This window comes from Myxocyprinus asiaticus, chromosome 40, assembly GCF_019703515.2.
Source record: "Myxocyprinus asiaticus isolate MX2 ecotype Aquarium Trade chromosome 40, UBuf_Myxa_2, whole genome shotgun sequence".
NCBI lineage: Eukaryota > Metazoa > Chordata > Actinopteri > Cypriniformes > Catostomidae > Myxocyprinus > Myxocyprinus asiaticus.
The window spans coordinates 20,039,998-20,065,319 of record NC_059383.1 but is presented as its reverse complement, the minus strand read 5'-3'; the positions used below and the strand labels follow the sequence as shown (position 1 = coordinate 20,065,319).

At 41.8% G+C, this 25,322-nt stretch overlaps 1 protein-coding gene across 3 annotated transcripts in view; it reads left to right on the top strand.

Moving 5' to 3' along the window:
• Positions 1-25,322, top strand: part of LOC127431253 (neurexin-2-like) — a 599,363-nt gene that overhangs the window by 105,220 nt on the left and 468,821 nt on the right. For all 3 annotated transcript variants that reach the window (XM_051681607.1, XM_051681606.1, XM_051681610.1), the window contains exon 3: positions 24,733-24,753. In XM_051681607.1, coding sequence (XP_051537567.1) covers positions 24,733-24,753 — 21 coding nt within the window. The remainder of the gene's footprint in view (positions 1-24,732; positions 24,754-25,322) is intronic.

Sequence of the window (25,322 nt, the reverse complement as noted above, 5' to 3'; positions counted from 1 at the left end):
AAAGGCCAATGAAAATTGGTGAGTGGTATTTGCATGCCACTCCCCCGGACATACGGGTATAAAAGGAGCTGGTATGCAACCACTCATTCAGATTTTCTCTTCGGAGCCGAACGGTCATGCTCATTGAGCTGAATAGCACTGTTCATTCACCTCTGCTGTATCTGACGACACATTTCAGCGGCTTCTCCCTCCTCTGCACTGGTGCACTGCAGAGAACACCCCTGGGTGCTTCGGCAGAAAAACTAGAGAGTATATCTTCTGAAAGAGCGTTTTTCCCCTCTAAAAGAGTATATTTCTCTAAAAGAGTGCACACACGGAACATCTTTTTAAAGACGCGTCTTTCTAAAGATGCCTTTCCGATCGTGTGTTATTCCTGGTTGCGGTCGTTTTCTCTCAACTTCGGATGGTAATGATCGCTGTCTTTCGTGTCTGGGCGCGACCCACACGGAGGCAGCGTTTATGAATTGTTCATGTTCTCACTGCGAGAACATGACCATGGCAACGTTGCGGTCGCGACCCGGCGGCTCCCCGCCTCGGTCCTCCTACCTACGGGTATGAGGTTAGCGCGGCTAGCAATGGGGGCGATTTGGGGACCTCAATGGGATCGCCTCTGCCGGGTATCCCCCCGCGGACCTCCCATTCCCCAGCACGCTCGTTTGCCCCAATCGGGCTTTCGGATGAGTTCACCGGCTCGTCGCACGGCGAGTCTGGCTTCTTGTTCGGGGCCCACGAAGATGATGAGCTCTCGAGCACAGCATCGGAGAGCGGGCTTGTCCAGTCGGACGCAGAAGCCTCAGCTGGGCTTCCCCCTTCGGGGACGGTCGCCCAGTTACAGGCCGATGCCGAAATGATGGACATGCTTTCCCGGACGGCCGCGAGCATCGGGCTAGAGTGGAACCCTCCGCTCTCCCTTGAACCCTCGCGGCTTGATGATTGGTTTCTGGGCTCGCGGCGCCGCTCAAAACAGCCGCGCCCCGCTCCAGTACCATTCTTCCCGGAGGTGCATGAGTTGCTGACGAAGTCATGGGAGGCACCTTTTACTGCCCGACCCTGACTCCGTAGTTCCCCCGCTCTCACTACCCTCGATGGCGGGGTGGCCAGGGGCTATACGGCGATTTCCCCCAGTGGATAAGGCGCTCGCGGTGCACTTATGCCCGCAGAGCGCTGCCACCTGGTGTAGACGCCCTAAGCTCCCGTCCAAGCCCTGTAGGCTCACGTCGTGCCTGACGACTAAGGCCTACAGCGCTGCTGGATAAGCCGCCTCTGCCCTGCATGCCATGGCTCTCCTGAAGGTCCACCAAGCCAAGGCGCTGAAAGAACTGCACGAGGGTAGTTCCGCCCCAAATTTGATGCAGGAACAGGAACTGTCCCTCCAGCCGAGATGAAGAAAGGGTTTAACAGCCCCTACTTCATCGTACCGAAAAAAGGCAGTGGGTTGCGGCCAATCTTGGATCTGCGAGTACTGAACCGGGCTTTACGCAGACTCCCGTTCAAGATGCTGACGCAAAGACGCATTCTAGCGAGCGTCCGGCATCAAGATTGGTTCGCGGCGGTAGACCTGAAGGATGCGTACTTTCACGTCTCGATCCTTCCTCGACACAGACCCTTCCTGCGGTTTGCGTTCGAGGGTCAGGTGTGTCAGTACAAAGTCATCCCTTTCGGTCTGTCCCTGTCTCCTCGCGTCTTTATGAAGATCGCAGAGGCTGCCCTTGCCCCGTTAAGGGAGGTGGGCATTCGCATTCTCAACTATCTCGACGACTGGCTAATCTTAGCTCACTCTCGAGACGTGTTATGCGCACACAGGGACCTGGTGCTCTCACACCGACTAGGGCTTCGGGTCAACTGGGAAAAGAGCAAGCTCCTCCTGGTTCAGAGCATCTCTTTTCTCGGTTTGGAGTTGGACTCAGTCTCCTTGACGGCGCGCCTTACGAACGAGCGCGCCCAGTCGGTGCTGGCCTGTTTGAAGGTGTTCAAACAGAAAACAGCAGTTCCACTGAAACTTTTTCAGAGGCTCCTGGGGCATATGGCATCCTCAGCGGTGGCCACCCCGCTCGGGTTGATGCATATGAGGCCGCTTCAGCACTGGCTCCAGACTCGAGTCCCGAGATGGGCATGGCACCACGGGACACACCGTGTGGCCATTACGTCGGTCTGTCACCGTCTTTTCAACCCTTGGACTGACCTCTCGTTTCTACGAGCAGGTGTTCCCCTAGAACTGGTCTCCAGGTGCGTCGTGGTCACAACAGACGCATCCAAAACGGGCTGGGGCGCTTTTTGCAACGGGCACGCAGCCGCCGGCCTCTGGACAGGTCCGCGACTGCGTTGGCACATCAACTGCCTCGAGTTACTGGCAATTCTGCTCGCTCTGCGGAGGTTCCGGCCGTTGATCCAGGTCAAGCACGTGCTAGTTTGGACGGACAGCACGGCAGCGGTAGCATATGTCAACCGCCAAGGTGGTCTGCGCTCTTGTTGTATGTCACAACTCGCCAGCCGTCTCCTCCTCCGGAGTCGGCAGCACCTCAAGTCGCTGCGAGCCACTCACATCCCGGGCAACCTCAACACTACAGTGGACGCGCTGTCATGGCAGGTTTCCCTCGGGGGAGAGTGGAGACTCCACCCTCAGGTGGTCCAGCTGATTTGGAGTCGATTCGGTTGGGCACAGGTGGACCTGTTTGCCTCCCAAGAATCCTCCCACTGCCCGCTCTGGCACCCCTCGGCATAGACGCGCTGGCACACAGCTGGCCCCCTGGCATTCGCAAATATGCGTTTCCCCCAGTGAGCCTGCTTGCACAGACCCTGTGCAAGGTCAGGGAGGACAAGGAGCAGGTTGTCCCGGTAGCACCCTACTGGCCCACCCAGATGTGGTTCTCGGACCTCATGCTCCTCGCGACAGCTCCCCCGGCAAGTTCCCCTGAGGAAGGACCTTCTTTCTCAGGGATGGGACACCCTCTGGCACCTGCGCCCAGACCTCTGGAATCTCCATGTCTGGTCCCTGGATGGGACGTGGAAGACCTAAGTGGCCTACCACCCGCGGTGGTAGACATGATCACTCAGGCTAGGGCCCCCTCTACGAGGTGCCTGTATGCCTTTAAGTGGCGTCTATTCGCTAAGTGGTGTTCTTTTCGACACAAAGACCCCCAGAGATGCGCAGTCGGATCAGTGCTTTCCTTCCTGCAGGAGAGGCTGGAAGGGAGGCTGTCCCCTTCCACCTTGAAGGTGTACGTTGCTGTCATAGCAGCACACCACGACGCAGTTGACGGTAAGTAGGGAAGCACGACCTGATCATCAGGTTCCTAAGAGGCGCCAGGAGGCTGAATCCCTCCAGACCGCCCCTCGTTCCCTCATGGGATCTCTCCATAGTTCTTCAGGGTCTACAGAGAGCCCCCTTTGAGCCTTTGCAGTCAGCCGAGCTTAAGGCACTCACCTTGAAGACTGCTCTTCTGACTGCGCTCACTTCCATCAAGAGAGTAGGTGACCTGCAAGCGTTCTCTGTCAGCAAAACGTGCCTGGAGTTCAGTCTGGGCTATTCTCACGTGATCCTGAGACCCCGACCGGGCTATGTGCCCAAGGTTCCCACCACTCCTTTTAGGGACCAGGTGGTAAACCTGCAAGCGCTGCCCCAGGAGGAGGCAGACCCAGCCCTGTCGTTGCTGTGTCCGGTGCGCGCTTTACGCATCTATTTGGATCGCACGCAGAGCTTTAGAGTCTCTGAGCAGCTCTTTGTCTGCTTTGATGCACAGCGGAAAGGAAGCGCTGTCTCCAAGCAGAGGATCGCCCACTGGCTCGTTGACGCCATAACCATGGCATATCTAGCCCAAAACATGCCACTCCCCGTAGGGCTACAAGCCTATTCTACGCGTGGTGTAGAGGCTTCTTGGGCCCTGGCCAGTGGTGCTTCTCTAACAGACATTTGCAGAGCAGTGGGCTGGGCAACACCCAACACCTTTGCAAGGTTCTACAACCTCCGGGTGGAACCGGTTTCATCCCAGGTAGTGGCACGCAACACAAGCGGATAAGCCCGGGATAGCCGGCCGGGTGTATCGCTTGCACATAGCACCTTCCACCTCCTTTTGAGCTGAAGACGTGTGCCGTTAATTCCCAGTAGTGTTCAAAAATTTTTTTCCCTGGTTGACTTCCTCCGAGCCCTGTGGCAGTCGAGTTTTCAGAGAGACTCACTGCCGGCCCAGTACATGCGCTATATAAGAGCCCTGTTCTGGGGTATGTGCTCCGCATGTGGTAGTTCCCTGTAAGGCTAAACCCCATGCAATCTATATCTTCCGCTAGTTCGTTTCCCGGCTGACAAACTGCGTCTTCCTTGGACAGAGCCCCTCTGCCCCAGTCTCCATGTTTGTAGTAACTCCTCCCCCATTGGGCAAGATCTCCCTTGAAGGCTCTCCACTTGGTTGGTAAGACCATGTGATGTATTTTCCACTTAAAAATATCCCCCCCTCTCTTGGGGCGAGGTGTGGTCTCTGCGGTGTCCTCCCCTTGGGAGGGACACCGCCCGACTAGACCTGGCGGCCCAGCCGGATAATCCCCCTTCTTTTTTAGGGAGTGGAAAAAGAGAAGGGGAAAAGAGGCCACGACTGGGTTAAGCCTGTCTCTATCTTTGGGTAGTCGACTTGTCCCTAAAAAGGGCCGTTCGACACTCATAACTGTGTTGGGGGAGGTTAAGTGTCGACCTGGTGTGCTGGCTATGAGGCACTCAGCAAGTCTGCCCACCACACACCGCCAGTTCACGTAACACCGTTCAGCCTTGTGGCGTTTTGTATAGGGACCCCTAGTGTCACTACATCGACACCAACGTCGAGTTTTGCATAACCAAGATACAGAAGATAATCCAAATGTATACCGGTTGCCAAATTTCTTCCGGTTTATCATGTCTACCGGTATATCGGCCACCCCTAGGGTGAACCATAGTTCATAGTTATGGTTACAGTAGTAAAACCATGGTTAATTTATTTTTAGGGAACCCAAAATAGTTGTAAGGGTACACAAAACTTTGTGTGAGAGATTGTTCTTCTTGGTAAGTTATTAAGTATGTCTACCATGTTAGAATAGTGTTTTTCAGAATTTGAAATTGTTACCATTTCATTATTTTTTCCTACAGAATGGTGGAATATTATCACATCAGTTCAGATTATTTTATTCTATAAAAAATACACTGTCAATTTAATACAAAGTAAATATTTTCCATATAATATTTTAATTTAATTTAATATGTTTTGCCTTTAGTACTTTGACAATATAGAAACAAATTATTTAAACTAGCAAACAACAAGTTTTAGTTATTATATCACAGTTACTATTTTTCTCACCCAGATAAAATGGGTTTTTACTAGCGCTGTCAAATGATCAACATTTTTAATCAAATTACATGTCAATTTATTAATCAAATTAGTCGCATATATCAATATTTGCTGAGAAAGTCCCCCAAATAAAATAATAATAATAATATAAATAATCACATTTAAATAATTATAAATTAGGGCTGTGAATCGATTAAATTTTTTTAACGCATTAATCGCACAGTTTTCTGTGATTAATCATGATTAATCACAAAAAAATTATGGGACATGATACATGTACAACAAATGTAAAAAAAAAAAAAATAATAGGATCAAATTGGCTGATTCAATTCATATCAAACTTCATTGGCAAGAAAAACTTAAGTGTACATTGCCAATGCATTATTAAACACTATACATACAGCTATAAAACATATTGAATGCTGAAGTCTATTTTGCTGAAGTTTAAAATCTCAAAACTATTATTTTCTCTGGCTTATGTTCAGTCTCTCTAAGTATACCTGGCTGAAGCTTGCTGAACGTCCGGGTCCTTCTCGCACACATGCTGGGTCTCACTCAGGTGGTTTCGCTTTTGAAACTGGTTTAGATGACAGGAAGTGTATCCCGTGTATCTCTCCCACGCCTGCTTAACAGCTTGCGGGTTAAGTCTTCATTCTCAGTACAGTAAATCTTCTCCCATGTTTATTATGAGTTATGAATTAGCATGCACTGCACCACACAATCAGTTTCTGTGTTAGGATGTGTAGTCGAGTAGAGCATGTACCTCCTGAAAATGTATAGATGCCAATTTTAGCCACAGAAAGTGGGGAAAAACATTTGTGAAATTTAGCTCATTGCGCAAATGTGCCTGGATTTGTTCCTGGAAGGCAGCAGATACCCTAACCCCATCCCTACCCTAATCTGAACCTGTTAGACTGAGTAACCTACCAGGAACAACTCGGGACACCTTTCTACTGTCGTGTTAAGCCCAGGAAGTAAAAAACAAATGGCTTTAATTGCTTTAATTTTTTGCAGAAATTAGCATGTTATATTTCCCAGCCATATTATACACATAATACATAATATATACAATAATTCTGATAATTAAAATACAGTGCATTATTGTGGCTGATGAGTAAAGCATTGATTAGACAATACAATATATATATTTATATAAATATATTTTTTTTCATATCATGGAACATAAACTTATCATTAGCCTGTTGTCCAGAGCAATCCATTTTGCAATTGAATTCATCAATCTTTCTGAGGTAGACTTATTATAAGGGCTTTTGTAAGGATGCGTCCATGTACACACGCGTTAGACGGATGCTTTTGGGAGCATTTTTTTGGATGCTGTGTCAAGTTAAACCTAGTTTGAAACATAGAAAAATACATCTCGAGATCCGTGCAGGCGTAGTTGCGCTCTGTCCAATTGTGTTGTTTTGTTGCCTGTACAGCTGCATGTTGCCTGTACAGCTAGAGTTGCGCTTACTGCCCCGTACTGTCTGGGACTCATAAAAACATTAAGGTGGTACTTAAAGCATGAATTGCTCTGATGGTAGGAATATTCCTAATTACAGTATATAAAAAATATTTAGCTGTCTGAAGGGGTTTCCTGCAAAGTGATCATACTTTTTTGAGGTCCTTGGCATCTAAAAGTTTGAAAACCCTTGCTCTAATGGGCTCCGTAAAAATGCATTAACTTTGGCAGCTCTAAAATACCAAAATAAAAACTAAATATACTTGAAAAACTGAAACTAATAAATGCTGAAAAACTAAAGCTAATAGTCATAGAGCGAAAAACTAAATTGAATAAATAAATAAATAAAATAACTCAAAACTAAATAAAAATGCATGGAAACCGCAGTGCTGGCCAGACGTTGTATTGCCACTGTTTCAGCACTGGATAATATCAATACTGTTACCATTTTAAAAGGCACATAAGCATAAACACACACACACACACACACACACACACACACACACACACACACACACACAAAAGACATTTTAACAGGATACTTTGATATGCCTTCTGATCTGTGATGTGCACAGAAGTGGGGCAGCAGGGGTGCAAGCCCCTTTCGTTCACAAATCTAAAGGTGCCCTTTTGGTCGTCAAGAAAAAGGGAAGAAATTTTAATAATTAAATTAAACTGGTTAAATGAAACAAAATTAAAATTTTGTAATAATCTCACAATAACAGTAATGATGTGTTATGAGATTTCTTTGTAAATCGCAGTTGTATTAAAGAAAATTCAGCCTCGCGGAGGTGCTTTTAACAGGGTGTGCTACAGCAGATTGGGGGCAGATACCAATCGCAAGTGATCCTCCCTATGCCCTATACTCACTCCGAAGTGCAGAGCCCTTGAAGTGGGTACTCTGAAGGAAGCAAGGCATTGCTGTATGAATGTACCCTTCACTAACAGTCTTGTGGAAGGGCCCTTCAAAAGATTCATTTTCTCACTTTCGTTTTGAACAAGATTTCGAGTGGCATCCCCTCTCGAAGTAGTGCCCTTCAAGAAAACAAAAATGCAGTTTGGAATTCCCGGAACATCAAAGTGCCATTACCTCTGACGAGTTCCAGGTCAGATAAAAAGTCCACTCCATGTATTGTATTGTAAGTTGATCAATAGAATAATACTCGATTGCTTCTGCATTTCTGACTCCACACACCTGCAGTGTAGACAGACTTATTCATTATAATGTGAGCAGTCACTTCACTTTCAGTGATAGAAATTCAATAGCTTTTATAGAACACTGTCATAAACTGAAGGAGCTGTCTGGTTCAGCCAAAGCCAGTTTGGTTTTTGTTGAAACTAATAAGCTATTAGACTAATCACTCTCATAAAAATACCGTGGTATTTCTATTTTTTAGACATGTAGTCTACCATGATAACCATTGAAAATCATAGCCATCTTGACACCATTGTACCATGGTTCCACCATATTATTACTGTAAGGTCCTGTATATTTATAAATATTAATGACAGAATACAGTAAAATAACATTATATAAATATTAAAAGAAATGAAGAAAAAGTAATATAAGAAGCGTGTAACGTGTGCTGGCTGCTGGCAATGATGATGAAGAGAACCCAAGTGCAGTTTTAATTACAGAACGTGAAATCCAAAAACCCTAACTAAATATAAACATGAACATGGCTTGACTAAAGACTTGACTTGACTTGACTTGACTTGACTTGACTTGACTTGACTTGACTTGACTTGACCTTCTACACTCACATCCATCACATTCAATACTAGACAACTACACAATGGAAAACATGAGGCTTAAATACATGGACATGGGGGAACATAAACCAATGAACAAACAGAACTGATAACAAGATAATTAAACAATAAACCAATGAAAACATGACACATGAACATGGAGGGAAAACAGAAATCATATGACAAGGGAAACAGGAACACATGACATGAAACAGGAACTAGAATTTCAAAATAAAAGACATGAATCAACAGAATACACATGACAAAGTGTCAGTTATGATGACTGGATGAAGTGAGGGAGCAGAGATGAGAGAAAGTGAAAAGAGTGAAACATTAGAGCCCTATAACAAAAAAAGACACTGTGCCGTTAACATGGTTATACCAAGGTACTGAATGATTATTATATTCATTGATGATACTGTCATGGTACTCCAAGGTAAAAAAAAAATATACTATGGTTTTACTATTACACATGTCAAAAACATGGGCTTATCACAGACCACGGATGAAAATAAATAAATAAACAAGTGTAATACCATGGTGCTTTTTGTGAGAAATATAACAGAATATTCTACTTGTGATTAAGGAAAAAAATTTAAAAGTATGTTCAGTATATAATACAAGAAAAATACTCAAAAAGCAAAGAAATTAGTTAAGTATATATAATTACTTCTCATTAAAAAAAACAAAAACATCTTGGTTACTGATGTAACCTCTGTTCCCTGATGGAGGGACCGAGACGTTGTGTCGATGTAGTGACACTAGGGGTTTCGATCTTGAGAGCCCCAATCACCTTAGAAAAATAGAAAAGGCCAATGAGAATTGGCGTGTGGAATTTGCATGCCACTCTTCGCCCCCGGACATATGGTTATAAAAGGAGATGGCGTGCACCACTCATTCAGATTTATGCTGAGGAGTCGATAGAGAGTCCCGGCCATGTCAGTGGCCGGTTCAGCGCCGTGGCAGGAGGGACACAATGTCTCGTTCCCTCCATCAGGGAACAGAGGTTACATCATTAACCAAGATGTTCCCTGTCTGTCACTCACTCGACGATGTGTCGATGTAGTGACACTATGGGTTCCTATAGGAAACGGCACAGGCGCTGAACCGTGTCACGAGGTATGGAAGAGTGGACACGGGCAAGCTGCTGCGTGCCTCACAGTGAGAGCTCAACCACGTCGTGACCTTCCAGCGAGTTAGGTAAGGTGTCTCCCTAGGCCCGTTAAGGGGAGAGGAGGCACTTACCCAAGCAGGCTACCGGCGATGCCTTTCCTGATTTGCTGTTAAGCAATTTCCCACTGAGCACTTTCTAGAATAGCACCGGGAAGTGCTCTTCCCTCTCCAGGAAGGAGAGCACACGGAGACCACATTCTACCGGAGGGAGGTTAACATGTGGAGAATATCTCACATGGACTTACCAACGGGGAAGTTCACATATGGAATGATACCACTGGAGGACCCTATCTACAGAGAGGGTACGCAGCCACAGTGGCCGAGGCAGAGAAAGCTATGGCGAGGGGAAACACAGCGTTCACCTAAGGGGAAACCGAACAGTGGAAACTCATCATACAGGATTACCAAGGGGGAATCACCACGCATGGAGCACTGAGCCCAAGCACACGGGCTCACCTGAAAAGGGGCATACCACGAGTACTGGGCCTGGTGTCGTTACTCCTCCGCCGAGTTCGTCACCGAACAGTGCTTAACAATTAAAGAGGCATCTGGGGTTCACCAGATACGGGGAACTGTTGTGCACAAAAAGGTGCACATTATCAACTTTGAAAAAGGGGAAAGGCGCAATGCAAGCGGTACACCCAACCGGCCGCCCGGTCTACCTGCAGTTACCGCATAACACTCTATGTGCCTTTGGTCTATGCGCCTCCGTCTGCTTCCTCACCGTCGAGAACTGGTGGGCGAAATCCTCGACAGTATCGCCAAAAAGTCCCCCTTGGGAGATGGGCGCATCGAGAAAGCGGACTTTCTCGGTGTCACGCATCTTCACAAGGTTGAGCCACAGGTGCCGCTCTTGGACCACAAGAGTTTGACATCGTCCGGCCCAGGGCGCGCACCATGACTTTCGTCACCCGTAAGGTGAGGTCGGTCACAATACGCAGTTCCTTCATCAGCCCTGGGTCGGTTCTACCCTCGTGCAGATCTTTCAGCACCTTGGCCTGGTGGACCTGCAGGATGGCCATGGTGTGCAGGGCGGAAGCGGCTTTACCTGTGGCCTTGTAAGCCTTCGTCATTAATGAGGAAGGGAACTTACAGGCCTTGGAAGGGAGCCTTGGTCGGTCGCGCCAGGTGGCTGCACCCTGCAGGCATAAATGCACCGCTATGGCATGCTCTACCTGGGGGAGCTCGACATATCCCTTAGCCGCTCTGCCGTCGAGGGTAGTTAGGATGGACGAGCCCTCGAAGCGTGTACGGGCAGAAAATGGTGCCTCTCGAGACAGATTTCATGGCTGTCCGGAGGGGAGAGATAACGGCCACATCCAGTAGCGCAAACATGGAAGGACATCTTTAAAAAGACAGCAAGCGTTTGCACAAGCTCTTTTAGAAGGAAATATACTCTTTTGAATATACTCTTTTAGCACCCGTGGACTCAGCCGCTGAAGCACCGAGGGGAAGCACAACACTCGACCATGCGAGGGTGACCGCTGATATGCGCCGTAAAATCCAGCAGCGTAAGCGAAAGGTGAGAGGACGAACACAAGCATGCATTCGGCTCCGAAGAAAAAATCTGAATGAGTGGTGCACGCCATCTCCTTTTATATCCTTATGTCCGGGGGCGGAGAGTGGCATGCAAATTCCACTCGCCAATTCTCATTGGCCTTTTCTATTTTAAGCAAAAGTGATTAATTGGGGCTCTCAAGATCGAACCCCTAGTGTCACTACATCGACACAACGTTGAGTGAGTGACAGACAGGGAACAAAAAAACAATCAGTGCCCTTTTTCATCCTTACGCCCCTGTCCCTGCTAAGGTCTGTGCACGTCACTGCTTCTGATGATGAAAGCAGGCTTTCACTTGCGATACTGTATAGTCTACTGCAAAGCTTTTAAGTGTGCGCTGAAGACGTCTAGTCTGCATCGGAATCAAACTTTTCATGTAGTATCAGACTCCATCCTTTCTAAGGCCTTTTTGCTCAGTAGGAGAGACACAATTCACAAAGGCTTTTCCTTTAGTGTGCGGGGAATGAGCCTTCAGTATGAAAACAAGGCCATCCGCTCTCAAGGATTAAATAATGTAGGCTGGGATTCTATCTTATTTATCAATACAAATTATTCTGGGTTTCCCTCAACGTCGAGGCATGTGCCAAGGAGGCAAGTGTGTCTGCATTTCCTTTTTAGAAAGGCATCTGCTATCATTGTTCCATTTTGTATGTCTTTTGGGGCCCAAATGCAGGCCGCAAGGTTAGATATCATTCATCCTTCTAAGGGCTTGTGTGTTTCTGCCAGTAATCTTGTGTGTGGTAATCAGTGCCATAGTTTGTTGAACTTGGCAGAGAACACAAAAAGCCAAATAATGGCTTACACACTGGGCAATAATTCAGGGAATAATTAAAGCAGGACATGGATTCTTTTTAGCTGTCTGATATTTTTTGCTTAGTGACCATTTGCAATACAACATGTAATACGGATGATTCTGACTCTATTCTTAATGGATGAGCAGTGTTCGAAGCCATTGTAAAAAGGCACATTTGTGTTCATTTGTGACCACACATTTTAATGCACCAAGTTGTTATGTTGCAGGTCCCTAATCCTACAGTTCGGATTAGATATGCTTCGATCAGTATTTTTAAAGCTGATACGATTACCAATTTTCTTGTCATCTGATTGGCTGATCCTGATCCGATACCGATCATTTAACCTTTGTTTCTGGAGTTCTGTCATAACTAGTTAGCTCTAAGCTTTCTGCTCACTGTCACTGTTAAAGGGATTTTTAAAATTTAAAATTTTTTAATTCTCTCATAATTTACTCACCCTCATGCTATCCCACATGTGTATGATTTTATTTCATCAGCAGAACACAAAGATTTTTAGAAGAATATTTCAGCTCTGTAGGTCCTCACAATGCAAGTGAATGGTGATCAGACCTTTTGTAGCTCCAAAAATACACATACAGCAAACATAGAAGTATTCCATACGACTTCAGAAGCAATATCATAGGTGTGGTTGAGAAACAGAACAATATTTAAGTCCTTCTTTACACTAAATCTCCACTTTAACTATAACTTTTGCATCTGAAAGTCACATGTGGTGCTTGTTTAGTTTTAGTTTAACTTTCACATCTGAAAGTGAAAGTTAAAGCGGAGATTGATAGTAAAAAAGGACTTAAATATTGTTCTGTTTCTCACCTACACCTATTATATTGCTTCTGAAGATATGGATTTAACCACTTTTAGCTGAGTTAATTTTCTAAAAATCTTTGTTTGTGTTCTGCAGAAGAAAGAAAGCCATAAACATCTGGGATGCATGAGGTTGAGTAAATGATGAGATAATTTTCATTTTTGGGTGAACTATCCTTTTAAATGAATTATCTTGTTGGTAATATCATTGTTGTTGCCTAGGTTTTGCTGACAAATAACTGTAGGTTTGTTAATTAAAAATCAAACAAATATTAATCTTTTAAAAAGAAAGTTTTTTTTGTAGGTACGCCTTAAAAATAAGTAAGCTTTACAAAATATATACATCTCTATATTATGACACATAGCCCTGCAAAGAACGAGGCTTAGTGTCAAACTGATAACCAATAGGTGTAATTAAATTTAATGTGACAGTTTTGGTAATTTATTCATTGTTAGAATTTTTGCGTTTAATTATTATTATTTATTATTTTGTTAGTTATATTTTATTGATTTTTGCATCATATTTATTGCAAAATATTATAGTATGTTAATATTATATATAATTATTATATTTATAAATACTGCCTTTTCATTTTCTTGGATTTTGGTAATATTCATTTTCATTTGTTTTCACTGGAACTTTAATGAGGAGAACACACACTTTCTCGTGAGGAGAGAAATAAGTGATTTGAGCAGAGATAGATGTTTGTGAACTTTAATTGTAATTGTAATTACATTACAGTTTACTAGTGCCAGGTGTGGGGTAAAAGGCCCCCTCGCCACCTTTTTTAGAAAAAAGAATTTGATTCAAAACAACCTTCTGTTTTAATTTCTTTTTATACAAATTATGTTGCTCCATCAATATTCAATAAAAATGAATGTATTTCTTGAACCTTGATACACTTTGTGACCAGAAAAATCTTAAAACCAGCGTTATTATTATGATACCTATGCCCGACGGAGACTGAGAGGCTGATGCCATGGACATAAATACTCCCTTTACTTTCACGTGTGAAACGCATACAGCATTTTTCTTAACTGACGAATCAAGTTTATTGTCTTACAACATTCGGACTGTGTTCACCACGCACCCGTGATGACATGATAGTGATGCTGAAGCCTTAAAGGAGCCGTGCATCTTTTGCGATTTGGCTTATCGGTTTATGTGATCGGCCAAATTATGAGACTACTGATTGAGTCACAGGAAGTCAAAATCGGCCTATCAAAGCATCCCTAGTTTTGATAATGAACTTTCATATCACTAATTTTTTACTCCGATGCATTTGAATGTGAGCTGTTGTATGACAGTTTGGTGCAGTTTTATAAATTAATGTTAGTTTTCATTCACTGATCAGCTACTGTACATAGAAGAAATGACATTAGGTGCATTTCCATCATCAGACCGAACAGCTCTGAGTATGGTGAGTAATGGTACCAGTAGCATTTTCATTGGATCACGATATACAGTATGATTACAACTTGTTCCCGGCATAAAATCTCAGCATGGTTTGCTAATCATTCTCAGGACAGAGAAACATGCTGTGGAGCAACTTTAGTGACTCACAATTGATCTTATGTCAGTTATTTTCATCCTAATTCTGATTTTGCAATACCTCAATGGATAAAGAAACTGTAACTGTGTCAACAAGATCGATACAGAACAGCACGATTCAGCAACGGTAACCATTAGGCCTGGTGATGGAAATGCACTAAATGTCTTACAGTGGTATCCATTCAGCCTGATCTCATTAAAATTAGGTGACTGGCGTCATTTTTGCTAAATCATATTATGTGATTCCTTATATGTATCGTTGCAATTCCGAGGTAAAATGGTCACTGTGTGGTGCTTAAATAGAGGTAAATTTTCTCCCAAACAGATGGGGTTTTTAAGGTTAATGGTCTGTCAAGTTTTACATTTAAAACAAAACTTACATCCCTAACTTAAACCTTAAACCTAAACCTAACCAACAGTGTCATAAAAAGCAAATATGGCATGAAAAATGCAACTGCTGGACTGAAGCAACTCTCTCATTTTGTTAAGCTTACACACTTTTTTTTTTCCTCACATGATTTGCATGCTCTTCAGGACTTCTGCTGTACTCTGGTCCTTTGAATCACAGATGCAACACTTTTATCAGTTGAGCTACTGCGCAATGTGATCTCTCTCAAACAAGTTTGTAAATGTAGTTGATTTATGTAATGCAAAGGTTAAAGTGTATCACCTTACAAGTCACGCATTATAGTAAAAGTGTTTAGATGTCATAAGATAGCACTGAGTGAGGAACAGGGCAAAAATTGTTTATGAACTGATATAGTCTGCCGTTTTACTCATAAACTATGTCAAAGAGAATATTAGTCATTGATGTAGCACCTATAGTGTTAATTCACCAGGAAACTGACATGAACATACATAACGAGCCATGTAAAAATCATTTAGCAAAAATATAGGTATAGTAACGTGATTCTACAATACCAGGTTGTATTGATTGGTGTTGGATACATTTAAAAAAGTTATCTGAATGATTTAAAAAATACAGATTAAAATGAAAGATTAACACTCAATTTCATTTTATTGGAATGTTATATCATTTCTATGATTAAAGTTTTAACAAATGTCAAAACTTTGTATATAGACTTAACACTGACATCTATCTTAAGTTTCGGTACAACACAACATAGGTATAAGACTTTTACTGTATCAGTAGACCCACAAGATCTGTCAACACAGTTTTTGCAGTGAGTCTTTGCAAGGTCACAATGAATGCAAGCTCTCCCCCTCAGTGGGAAAAAGGATCTTTGTATTAGATATATCGCTTGCATTTGCTTGCTTTGTTTAATAAAAGGAGCTTGTTGGAGCTTGTCAGATTTGCTTTTAGACCAAGGAAAGACACCCCAAATCCCATCCCTGTGCACTCAAGTGTATTTGCTGCTCTGCCTCTGGCTTTGCATTTTAGATATGTGTATAGTAGAAATCAAGGCCAGATTGGAGCAAGACAAAGAAGGAGAATTGCGGGAGTTCATGATTTCATGATTTTCATTCACAAAATGTCATTACATGTTTAATAAGCTTTATTCAGTACTGGACTCTGCTTATAAAGAGAATTGTCTTAAAATGAGTCCTTAATTAACAGTTAAGGCCGAAACATACTTCACGCAAGTACGCAAATGTGGACGCCAACGCATGGCCAACGCGTGGTCCTGTTGTACATACATTACGTGCCCTCTTGCGTTGCTCTAGTGGTTACAAACCTCAGACCACAAGAGTGCTATAGATTTTTTTAGGCGTGACCACGAAACTGGTGCTGTGTCTGAAACCAGGGAAAAACTGTCTTCATAGGCTGTATATGGAGGCAGGATGAAAATAAGGTGCTTTTCAAACTGTTTGGAGACCAGTTTCCTTAAGAGTTCCATTTATTCAAAACAGCTGTCAGTTAAGCCATTAACTGATTAGGCAGCAAGTCAGCTGCCTACATTTTCGGATGCATCCCGGATGTGGTAGATGAGTCGATAGTTGAGGAGTGGGGAGAGACATGGAGAAAAAACAAGTTTGTTTGAATGGACTGGGGACAAAAATTTGTATATATTTTTAGAAAAGATTAAACTCAAATTGCTACATGAGTCCGCCATGACAGTTGTTGATTGAAAGAAGAATATCTGCTCTAGCAGCCCTTGTGGCAACGCTGAGAATGCAGCGCATACTTGCGTTGTGTTATGAATTGAGCGCTGACACATTTCACAACGCAATGACACGTGAATTCAAGCTTGTGTAGCAAGGTGCGTCTGTGTTCACGTACTTGCGTTGAGTATGTTTGGGCCTTTAGAAACACACTTATTTATTCCTTATGAATTTATAATATTTAAGAAGTTCTCCCAGTATGGGGTGTGGAAAAAATGTATTTACTGGTACTTTGTGTTTTTTTTCTCAAACTCACAGTTTTTAAAATTATGAATCATTGTTTAATGAAACCACAACACACTACAGATAAAGATAAGTGGCACAGGATGTGCAAGAGCTTAGAGCAAAATAAACTTTTATTTTACAGCATCGCAAAGACAACAACCGACCAGCATCCTGCATCTTGAAATAAAGGAAATAAATGTATTTAAATGTATTTACATCATCGGACAATGACATTTTCCCAACATTCTTTAGTGCTTAATTAAAAATCAGAACCTTCACAGTTACAATCATGATGCATGATCAAACTGACCTGTAACAAAAATAGATAAAAGCAAAGATACTTGTGAGAGACCATGATAAAGGTGAGAGGTTTTCTTGCTGTTACTTTAAGTGGGTGACACCTATATTATTGATTTACTCTTGTAGCAACAAACTAAATCTTTTATTCCAAACAGTGTATAAAGTGCATATGTGCAGTTGTTACAATAAGGATCTATATTTGTACCTGATTTTATCCTTAAAAATACTTTCATTAGTGAAACCTAATGTATTCAAATCGATTCAGTCATATTAAATAAAACATTTGTATTGAATAAAAAGATTTAGATGCTACCATATTAAGCGCTTTATTTAGGTTAAAGGAATATTCTGGGTTCGATAAAGTTAAGCTCAATCGACAGCATTTGTGGCATAATGTTGATTACCACAAAAAATAATTTCAACTCGTCCCACCTTTAATAAAAGCAAAAATCGAGATTACAATTAGGCACTTACTGTGGAAGTGAGTGGGGCCATGTGTAAATGTTAAAATACTAACTTTTTCAAAATTATTTCCACAAGGGGCCTGGGTAGCTCAGCGAGTAAAGACGTTGACTACCACCCCTGGAGTCGCAAGTTCAAATCCAGGGCATGCTGAGTGACTCCAGCCAGGTCTCCCAAGCAACCAAATTGGCCTGGTTGGTAGGGAGGGTAGAGTCACCTGGGGTAACCTCCTCGTGGTCTCTATAATGTGGTTCTCGCTCTCGGTGGGGCGTGTGGTGAGTTGTGCATGGATGCCGCGGAGAATAGCGTGAAGCCTTCACACGTGCTGTCTCCACGGTAACGCACTCAACAAGCCACGTGATAAGGGGAGAAAAAAATAAGAATTATATCCACAAGACAAACATTATGCGTGTAAACATGATTTTAGTGTGATAAAATCGCTTACTAACCTTTTCTGTGTAAAGTTATAGCCAATTTTACAACTTCGTTGCCATGACAGTGTAATGTCAACAAACTCTAAATCCCTAAAATGACTGTAAAAATGAAAACTTTACAAAACTTTACAGCTCAAAAATACATGAATTTTAACAGAAAAATATAAGTGCTTTTATAATATTATAAGCTTCAAATTTCTGCCTTTAAACTCTCAAAAAATGGGCCACATTCACTTCCATTGTAAGTGACTCACCGTAACCTCCATTTTTTTTGTCTCCCATTTTCTCCCCAATTTGGAATGCCCAATTCCCAATGCGCTCTAGGTCCTTGTGGTGGCGTAGTGACTTGCCTCAATCCGGGTGGCGGAGGACGAATCTCAGTTGCCTCCGCGTCTGAGACAGTCAATCCGTGCATCTTATCACGTTGCTTGTTGAGCGCATTACCGCGGAGACATAGCGCGTGGAGGCTCACGCTATTCTCCGTGGCATCCACGCACAACACACCACGCGCCCCAGTGAGAGCGAGAACCACATTATAGAGACCACGAGGAGGTTAACCCAACGTGACTCTACCCATCCTAGCAACCAGGCCAATCGGTTGCTTAGGAAACCTGACTGGAGTCACTCAGCAGCGAATTCTCAGGGCCAGCAAAGCCTTCTCTGCTGGCCTAACATGGCAAATAAATAAATATTTTTCATCCTTTCATTCTCAATCACCTTTTTGCCTAAGTATTTTTAATCGCTTTCCACTCTTAATTAATCTACAAACAAATAGAGAAAAACAAAAAGTTTATCCAGTCAGAATTTGTTCCGTAATTCAAGAGCGAAAAGCGTAAAATCAAGCTGTCTGACGATCTTGAAGTCAGAATTACAACTTGTAGGCTCGTGCAGAAAGTGTCAACTCTGATTTCGCCAAGATGCAGGGGCATGAGGTCACACAAACATGTGGACACTCAGGGAGATCTAAAAAGTAAGTGATAAACATTCACTTTATTAAGCAATATCGATTAATGAGTTCGTTTCCACATTACATGATATTAAAGCTTATTTAACAAACGCCTGCAGAAACAGGTGTATAAAACATTATAATCTCTTTTGATAATCGTACACCTGAAGCACAAATGCTAGTGCTGCAGCATTGTTTATCAGTTGGGTTGCTAGGAGACATCTCTAATGAGAGTCAAACCCCTACTAAGCAAACGGGAGCATTACAGTTTTGTTTCCTTAAACGTCATCTTCCGAATATCGGGGAATGGAATGCATTTATGGTCGGAGATATCAAGTAGGAATATCCTACATCCAGCTTGAATGGAACGCAGCATAACCGTGTACCCTGACGAAACAAAATTTATTGCAAGCAACATTTAAATCACAAATATTATTAGATCGATTTTTCCAGCTATTATAGACCTCCTCAGTAGATTCATATGAAAAATTATGATTTTTGAATGTCTGTTCGGGAGACGTTCATTTCACAAAACAGTCATGCTGCAGTTAAAATTAGGCTTGCTTGAGCATTAAATGTAATTTCAAGTTCTGGTTTTCGTGCGTGGATGTGTTTTTAAAATGTCAATTGGTATTACTAGTTAGCTGCGACATAATGTATGTTACCCAAAGGCATAGGGTGTCTTATTCATTGTGAAACTGTGTTTTCTTAATGGCATGAACCACACTGAAGGCCTAGACTGTAAATGCACGGCCCGCCACTGTTCAGCATGCCCTGGATTTGAACTTTACTTGCTGAGCTACCCAGGCCCCCCCATTTTTTCTTTTTTTAAAGAAAATTAGGGATGAGTCGAAATTATTTTTTTGTGGTAGTCAGCAGTATATCACAAATGCTGTCGATTGAGCTTAACTTGTATTGAACCTGGAATATTCCTTTAAATTTTTAAAAAAAATTTTTTTTTTTTTTACATTGTATATTTAGCTGTTCCAAAATCTTTCTCTAAATATGGATGGGAGTTGTTGTCCCAGTGCAGTATTTCATCTACCGGAGATGCTTTATCATTTTTGACAATCGAGTTCACACTGAAGGAGCTGATTCAGATCAAGAGAGGGATTAGTATCACTTCACTAAATGGAGACAGATTACATGCCACTCTGGCTTTTCAGACCGACAGGCTGAGATCTTGCTAATAACCCGCGTGGCGTTAGCCCAGTGTGCTTATTTAGCTGCAGCATTTTTGAGAAGCTCCAGACGCTGTCAACATGTCAGCTCTCATGCTCACGCTCAATTCATTACAATTCTCCGGGACTTTGTTGCCGTGACCAATTTGAGGGAACTGAGGAGAGCACTTGTAAAGGTTAAAGCGGCCCTCGTGATTTATGGCTGACTGACAGTTTTGCATGGCCTGATATCCAGTGCCAAGCAAGCAGCTCCCACAAACACTGTGATTAAGAGATTTACTGTCTCGCTCCAGGCAATCGAGCAGCATTTGCGCAGGGGATTTTGTGTTGTCTTTTGTCCTGGCTTTTGTTGTGCTTTCAGCTCCCTTCTGCAAACACTGTTATTGTGTGCTAATGTCCCCATAGATGCGTGTTTACGTCCCTTGTCATATTATCTGTAGCTGTGGTAGGTTTTTCCTGGAGGATCTGACAGACATACAGTGGCCCCAAAAGTATTTGGACATGTTAGCCACAGGACAAAATATAAAAAGTATTTGGACATGTTAGCCACAGGACAAAATATAAAAAGTATTTGGACATGTTAGCCACAGGACAAAATAACAAAAGTGTTTGGACATGTTTGCCACAGGACAAAATATCAAACCAAGTGGCTTCAGCAAACAAATGATGCTAGATCTTTTCTCAGAACTAACTTTACTTTTTCTTACCAATGAACCTTTAACTAACTGGTCTCAGGGTGATTTTTAGTGGAAAACCAAAGAGTACAAAGGGTTCAAATTCAGGGGTTGACATTAACATTTGTCTGCTTTTCCGGGACAAGTGGATTTTTAAAGGGGCAAGTCAAAGAAAATGTAACTTGTCCCACCGAAGAAGTACACTTATTTAAAAAAGTCAGTAACGACTATATTTGTGATATGTCCTAGGCCTATGTCACTTATTAATAAGTTCATATTCTTATTCTGCTGTTGAAAATAGGCCTTTATCACAGTCCACATGTTGTCACATCCGGCTCCAAATTGTAGCGTAACCAAGTGTCCCGCAGTTTTTATTAATAAATTAAACCAACTTGGATAAACTTGGCAGTAAACATCAGCCATTTAATTGTTTCTTTAGCTTAACACAGCACTTCACCATGTGTGTTATCCACCACTTTAATTTGTAATAGTATCTGAGTGAGGTGATTATCAGGGCAAAGTTTTCCCGGTTCATGAGGAGCTGCAGGCTGTTCAGGTAACTCCACATTTACAATGATTAAACCAGTTATTTTCTTCATTGGACTCTGGAATTTAAATGTTTCTTTATTTTAACATTTTTAAATGAAGAAATTAAGATGACAAAAAGTAAGAACATGGAAGCAATGTGATCATTATCATCACAAATACTCTGTATAAGCTTTACACTGAATATACGTTTTTTTGTGAAATACTGTATACCCATGTCTTGTTCTAATGCACTTTAATGTATATGTACTCTTGCTTGTACTACAGTATATTCTTGCATTCCTCTAATAAAGAAAACTTATACTCTGTGAAGTACTCCCTGCTCACATCCATCCTGTTTAAAATCATAAAACAGCATTACACCATTTTTCTTTACTTCATCATCCCTGAGTAATGAATGGAAAGTGAGATAGTTCTGTTTAGATTAAGTATTTGTGATTAATTGTACATAAAATAGACCATAATAATTATGCGCTATGGGCACTGCCGTTGAAACCGATTGAAACAGACTGCAGCGGAAGTTGTTTTACGCTACTAAGCGAAACTCTTCATCATCCCTGAGTAATGAATGGAAGGTAAGGTAGGTCTATTTAGATTAAGTATTTGAGATTAATTGTACATAAAATAGACCATAATAATTCTGCGCTATGGGCACTGCCGTTGAAACCAGTTGAAACAGACTGCAGTGGAAGGTCGTACTCTCTGCGACCACGGAAGTGTATTAAAAGCCTAAAGGGCCCGAAACTAGCCAAGAGATTGCAAGTATTGTGCACAATTGTAATCATTCCAGCATGTTCCACGTTCATAGTGCAGGAATTCCTGTATGCTTTTTTTAACTTAAACATTTAGCTGAGAATTGGTAAACCAATCCAAACAGTTGAACAAATCAATTAAAAAATATTGTCTTTGTATCAGTCTTTAATTCCAGAATCTGTGCAAAAAAATCAACTACCTCCCTCTTTCGTGCAGCAGCTTGTTGAATTAAATGTGAGCTTAATCAGAGAGGAAGCGCGTTTTGTCGCATATTTACTAAAATTAAGATGTTACAGATCTATAAACCTGTTGACATGCGAGTGGCTTTTGAGTGGCTTCTTGTGAGTTTCTGTTATTAGCGATATAATTGTAAGGGAAAGAAAATATGCAGTGACAGTAAATGGTGACTGAAACTAACATTCTGCCTTATATCTCCTTTTGAGAGAAATTCAGACAGACTTGAGGGTGAGTAAAATTATAACTCGAGTTGATTTCATAGGTATACTATTAGGATGGACACCTGAAGTAATTTTATAAAACATACATGTACACCAGATTTTTTTTTTCTCTCCGGACAAGTAACTTTTTTACTCGGACAAGTGAATAACCAAAGCACATGACAGTGTTTACTGTCAAGCCCTGCTTTTATATTATATTGGGAAAAAAAACGGAAATGTTTTGCCTGAAAAGTATGCATGTGCTATCTTTCTTTAAAACAAAAGCTACTTAGTTTGATGTTTTGTTATCTAATACAATGACATTCATACATTTTAAGTGTGGCCTACATGTCCAAATAATTTAGGGGCCATTCCATACTAAATCATGTGTTTATTGATCAAGCAGCCTAACCTAACTTAAACTATTGGATTAGATTTAATTTGTTGCCGATGAGTGGCTAAAATGAACACCGATTAGGAAAGTAGGTAATAGATTAGCGCCCCCTCTCCTGGGTGCTCACACATGCTCAGTGATGTCTCCATTGCTGCATAATGTTGAGCACATCACTGTGAAATGGTGAAAAAACAGATTCCTATTTAAATGGGCACAGGGTAATCACTTAGGTTTACATTTTAAAATGGATAAGAACCACTTGGAAGCTGCCATGTGTTCTCATTAGTGCTTTAGAAAGAGTATTGTTGCCCTCCACCCTTAAGAGCTGCAAACAACTTTTTCACAGCTACATTCTCCTCATTATCACAATGGCAATGGTGATCTGACTCACCCTACATGACCAGACCATGCAGCTCCACACAAGCCCCACCTCGCAAGTCTTTGACTTTCTCCCCTGCCTCCTTTTATTTCACACTAAAGATGCTTGGCCCATTGCTTGCCTGAGTTTATCCAATGATCTCGACCATGGCAAAAGTTAGCAGCTATCCTTTTGGCTACTTGGAAAACGTGCTCTTGAAGGTTTATGAAAACACAGACAGTGTATTTGGAAGTGCCAGAGGCATATGTTTGATCCCAAATTACTTTTTGTCTGTTTTTATAAATATGGTAATGGTTTGATGATTCCTACTATGTTTGATGTATGCAGTAATGCACTTATGTTTCACTTTTTAATATTTGTAGCTTTAATCATTGTATCTCAGCGAGTGGGACTGTAACCTTCAAAACCTTCTCTTATAAACAACCTTCATAGTTGAAGTAATGACAGTAGCATTAGAGTGTATGATTTATGACTCAGACTAATGGTGCATGAATGTTTATCACAAAAGACTCAGATCTACAGCACACCTCTCAGGGATGCAATTAGGAACATTTGTAAGTACTAAGTACTCAAGTGGTGGTATTTTAGTTCACATATCCCTAAAGATGTGACAAACACTTGAATAACCTTCCATATTTGCTTGAAAATGACTTTTCCCCCCTTACAATTCTTAATTTTAATTTTCTGATTGTTTGTTCTGTTAACAATTTCTTCCATTCTTTCAAGTTTTGCTTCCATACCTTAACGTATATGGAGTGTGACTTTACACTTTTCAGAATTGTAATTTAATGCTTCTATTAAATAATATTAATATTAGTGTACATTTTTGGCCAATTTGCCGTATTATGTTTGGCATCAAATTGGTTTTCCTTTGGATCACATTAGTCTACAAGATGTGATATTTAAACAACCTATATTTACTTTAAGGGTTAATTCATCTAAAAAAAACTAAAATTCTGTCTTAATTTACTCCCGCTTGTGTTGTTCCAAAACTGTATTATTTCCTTTCTTCCATGGCACACAAAAGGAGATCTTAGGCAAAATGTTTGGGACTGTCTCAGTCACCATTTGCTTTTCTTGCATTTTTATCCATACAATGAAAGTTAATTGTGACTGATGCTGTCAGTCTCTAACATTCTCTCTATCATCTCCTTTTGTATTCCACTGAAGAAAAAAAAAGTTCTTCGGTTTGGAACAATATGACTAGGAGTAAATGATGACAGAATCATTTATTTGGGTGAACCAACCCTTTACTATGAGCATAGCCTAAAACCTCAGTGAGTTGGTTATTGTGATAGTAGACATGTAAATAAGCATACTGTAGGTCAGTCTATCTTCATCAATGACATTTATTCTACTCATCATTTATAGTCTTTTTAACTGCCTGAATGACAAAAACAGTGTGTGTGGCGTGTTGATTGATTTATTTTTCTCTTTTCCTTTTCCCTTATTCAGCTCTCCAGCAAGATTTAGGAGGTAAGTCCAATGTTTCCTCTTTACAGATTTAATGATAGCACTGAGGGCATTGTGCTTGTGAAGTGTCATCCTTCTGCTATACTTTGCAAAGCCATTGTCAGTTTGTACTGCAGTTCTGCTGACACACTCAAGTTGGACTAAAACTATACACCTGAACAAGACAAAGGGTAGATTGAGAAATGCATGATGTACTTGAGTGATAGCTCTACATGTGCTAATGGTTTGGACAGCACTAGCAATGCACTGGGTAAATGCTTGTTGCTGGAGTGGTTATGTTGTGGGGAATTTTATATTCAATGTGTAACAGAGAGATTGGTCTCCGGTTTTGCTGGGCTCGAGGCTTGGTACTCCAGCCCTGCAACTTTAAATGATCTCTGATGCTGAATTAGACAGAGAAAGTGTAACCAGGGCTGGGATTAATGCAGCTGGTGGTGGTCATGCAAAACCACTCTGCCATATACAGCTCAGGGGGAAGATAAATTGAACCTTGCAGTTAGGGCGCAAACAGGGTTTGAGGTGAAGCTTGCAAGGCAAGGCTTTACAGTCCACAACTTGCAGTTAAAGCTTGC